Source organism: Anneissia japonica, unplaced genomic scaffold (assembly GCF_011630105.1).
Source record: "Anneissia japonica isolate Jap-2015-1 unplaced genomic scaffold, ASM1163010v1 scaffold287743_len2803612_cov181, whole genome shotgun sequence".
NCBI classification, from domain to species: domain Eukaryota; kingdom Metazoa; phylum Echinodermata; class Crinoidea; order Comatulida; family Comatulidae; genus Anneissia; species Anneissia japonica.
Genome location: NW_022733259.1, coordinates 197,137 through 200,436, shown reverse-complemented (window position 1 = coordinate 200,436; position 3,300 = coordinate 197,137). Strand labels below are relative to the sequence as shown.

Here is a 3,300-nt window from a genome sequence, read left to right as displayed (position 1 = left end):
TCAGAATAATATAAATATATAATAATATATATCATATGTATAGATGCACGTACAGGCAAAATATACAGTATTACAAATGTACCTTCATCAGTCGCCAGTTTTTATATAATAATTATATCACTATAATAAAATAATATCAAAGTATATGATAATACATGTATGAATATATATTCTGCATATAATTTGATACATATACTTGCACAGTTATTTTGAATATTACCAATGGCACAGAAGAACTTAGGAGGGCGCTGTCTATTTAACAGCGTCACCACTCCACTGCTCCCTGATATGCATAGATGATGGGTTTGTTGACATTGTTCGAAGCTCGTTCAAACTGTGGGCGTATTTTTAATCCTTTGTATGAACTCGATCTCTTAAAACCCAGCTCCTTTGCTTTTGGTGATTGAAGGTAGTTGATAATGTCCATAAACATTCTTTGTCGGTGGTTTGTATTGTGTTGTCTAAAAAAGAATAAGGTCATGCAATAATGAAATAACCATAGGCAATCTTATCAACTAGATAAAATGTTGTTACTTCTTAGTTATAAAAATATAAAGAATCCTCTATTATAGTGCCAGTATCCGTCACATATATTTATCCTTATAAGTCTTTAACAAGTGTTAACATGCTGAGTTCGGTATATTTTGATTGGCTGAGAGGTGTTTGTTTTTTTATGTACTAAGACATACCTTTGTAAGTTCAACACATTAATGTCACGCCAAAATTGATAATATAGAATGCATGATACGTAGGTATGACTTATACATGAACTCCCCAACTTTAAGAGGATATTAGTAACAGTGTGCGACTTATCCAACACTGAAAATGCACTCTTGATTTGTGCGAGATCTATGTACATAAATAAACAGAATATTTTACAGCTCTATCAAGTCAAACCATACCATAATCGAGAGCAGTGCTTAGTGGGGGGAAAAAAATCATGAAACAAATAAAACGTTAAAATACCTTTTTTGGATGCTGATGATGGTAGTTATAATGGGAGTTTGCTATACTCGGTAGCATACTTGGTGCGTGTATCTTTGGTAATGCACTAGGATTAAATCCAGAATGCTGGTACCTATGGTTGACGGTTGACTGGACCGGGTTCATCTTTGGTAGTAGGTTACCGTGGAAATTTGTACTGGTATCTGGGTAGTTGCGTCCCCTCCGGCGCTTTAAAAAAATTAAATGGAAAAAAATTTGTAAAAATATTTTATACAGTATTTCCACCTGGGTGCTGTGAGCGTCTTAACCTTAACAACCGACCCCAGGGGAGGCACCAGAAATTTCTAGACAAAGGGTCCAGGGGAAAAACGGCATGACCAAGATCCCCAAAGGGAATCACACCAATCTCAGCTCCACCATGGTTAAAGCATATTTTAAGAAATATGCACCTAACCGGAAATGGCACTGTAAAAATGCTTTCTCAAAGCAGTTCCCCTAACAAAAATATTGGCTTTACCCCACAAAGATCTGTGCCCTCACCATGCTTGACTATATTATCAAAAAAAATTCTTACCCTTCTTCGCTGTAAACTTTGCTGGATCGGGTCAACAACAGATATGTGGGTAGTGGTTGTGGCAGGACCTGTAGTTGCGTGAACCGACTTTCTCTCGTTCTTTTCATCTTTTTCTTGTTCTAGCTTCTCTAACTGCTGTTTCTTTTTCTCAGCCTCTCTGCATATATTTAGGAATATTCATAAGTATCAGTTAATGAATATTCATAGTATCAAAATTTAATGAATATTCACTGACAGGTATCAATTTATGAATATTCACATGTTGTATTTCTAAGATGAGTGGTTTTTTTTTTATCAACTTGTGTCTTTTTGATTAAATTATCAAAGATTGGATTCCAATTTTCTACATAACAGCAAGACATTCAGAGTTTTTCCCAAGTTTTTTTGTCATTATTATTATGTGAATATTCAATTGATGCCAAACTATTATTTCTCATACAATTTCAAAATCAAACTTGCTCTAAGCATACAGAAAAGTTTTATAATCATAGGTATACTAATGGCCTGATTGGAAAATTTATGGACTATAGATTATGTGCGATCTCACAGCAATAACTGTGATGCACATTCTCTGACCTTGGGAATATAATTTTATCGATGAAAGAGGAATAAGCAGCAATTATGTTGCATGTGGGAAAACATTTTAGAACTCAAGTCAAGGTAACGTAATTGTTAGATGTCATAGTTAGCAAAGGTCAATGCTATTGTACACTCTGCGTCTCAATGTAATTGACGTAATTGCTGCACCAGATCTCATAATAAAGAGCGCTCTAAAGGTCATAATGCGAATATTTTAAGTGGCTTTCTTATGATATGATGTCATAATCGGTGTACAAAGATCAATAATAGCTTCTAATGCATGTATTGCATCACAATCAATGGATCTAGGTCAGGATGTTTCTTTTTAATCAGGATTAGACCTAGGAATGTATTCTTTGAAAATCTATATTTTTAGAAATATGTAAAATATAATTTCTTTAAAAAAATTGTTTTAGAACTATAGAAAATCACAGGTGAAAATCTCCATTGCTAGAGAAATATTAAAGGGCTCTTATTTAAATGCAATTTAATAAATGAGACATTTACAAAAAAAATGTGTGAAGTCTGTTTCACAATCAGGTAGGGGTATTCCTATTGCAAAACATCATTGACAATACTTTACATTAATGAAGTAGACCAAAAGGCCAAGAATACAGTTTCAAAGTGATTTCAAAGATGGAATTTTGAGGTCAGAGTTATGTCAATAAGTAGTTTTCGCCGCACGACGTTAACCTTAACTTTAACGTTAGCACTCAACATGCAGCGCGATAGCTCCGCCCCTTTTGTAAACGAATTGAAATATGCATGTGCAAACCGGTAAATAACGTACATTGAGCACGTAAAATCCTGAAATTAAAGTACTCCGCAACACAACTTGAATAAAATATACGACGTCTTCCGTTAACGTTAAGGTTACCGTCATGTGGCGAAAACTGCCTATTAGTTCTGACCTCTGACCTGATACACATGGAATAAATATTCCACTTTGAATAGATAAACAATAAAAAACAAGTTCATACTAACTTGAAGTCTTTGAAATAAGAATGCCTAAGTGCTTGTTTTGCTGATATCCTCTCTTCTGGATCGTATGTACAACACTGGTAGATTAGTTCAATACTTTCTGCTGATGCATGTTGTAACAGTTTTTCAATTCCGGTCCCCTTCTTTTGAGGAAAGTTGAAGTTCAACCCACGAGTCTTGCTGTAAAAATCACACAGAAAAATTATATATATATATATATA

The 3,300-nt window shown here is 34.2% G+C and overlaps 1 protein-coding gene across 1 annotated transcript in view; it reads right to left on the bottom strand.

The window, feature by feature from the left end:
* Positions 1–20: 20 nt before the first annotated feature.
* LOC117116120 (MAPK/MAK/MRK overlapping kinase-like) overlaps positions 21–3,300 on the bottom strand; it is a 22,185-nt gene continuing 18,905 nt past the window's right edge. Inside the window, exons 10-13 of the mRNA XM_033260086.1 lie at positions 3,083–3,259; positions 1,520–1,676; positions 967–1,173; positions 21–461 (exon numbers count right to left, since the gene is read on the bottom strand). Of these exons, the coding sequence (XP_033115977.1) occupies positions 375–461; positions 967–1,173; positions 1,520–1,676; positions 3,083–3,259 (628 nt within the window). The 3' untranslated portion in view covers positions 21–374. The remainder of the gene's footprint in view (positions 462–966; positions 1,174–1,519; positions 1,677–3,082; positions 3,260–3,300) is intronic.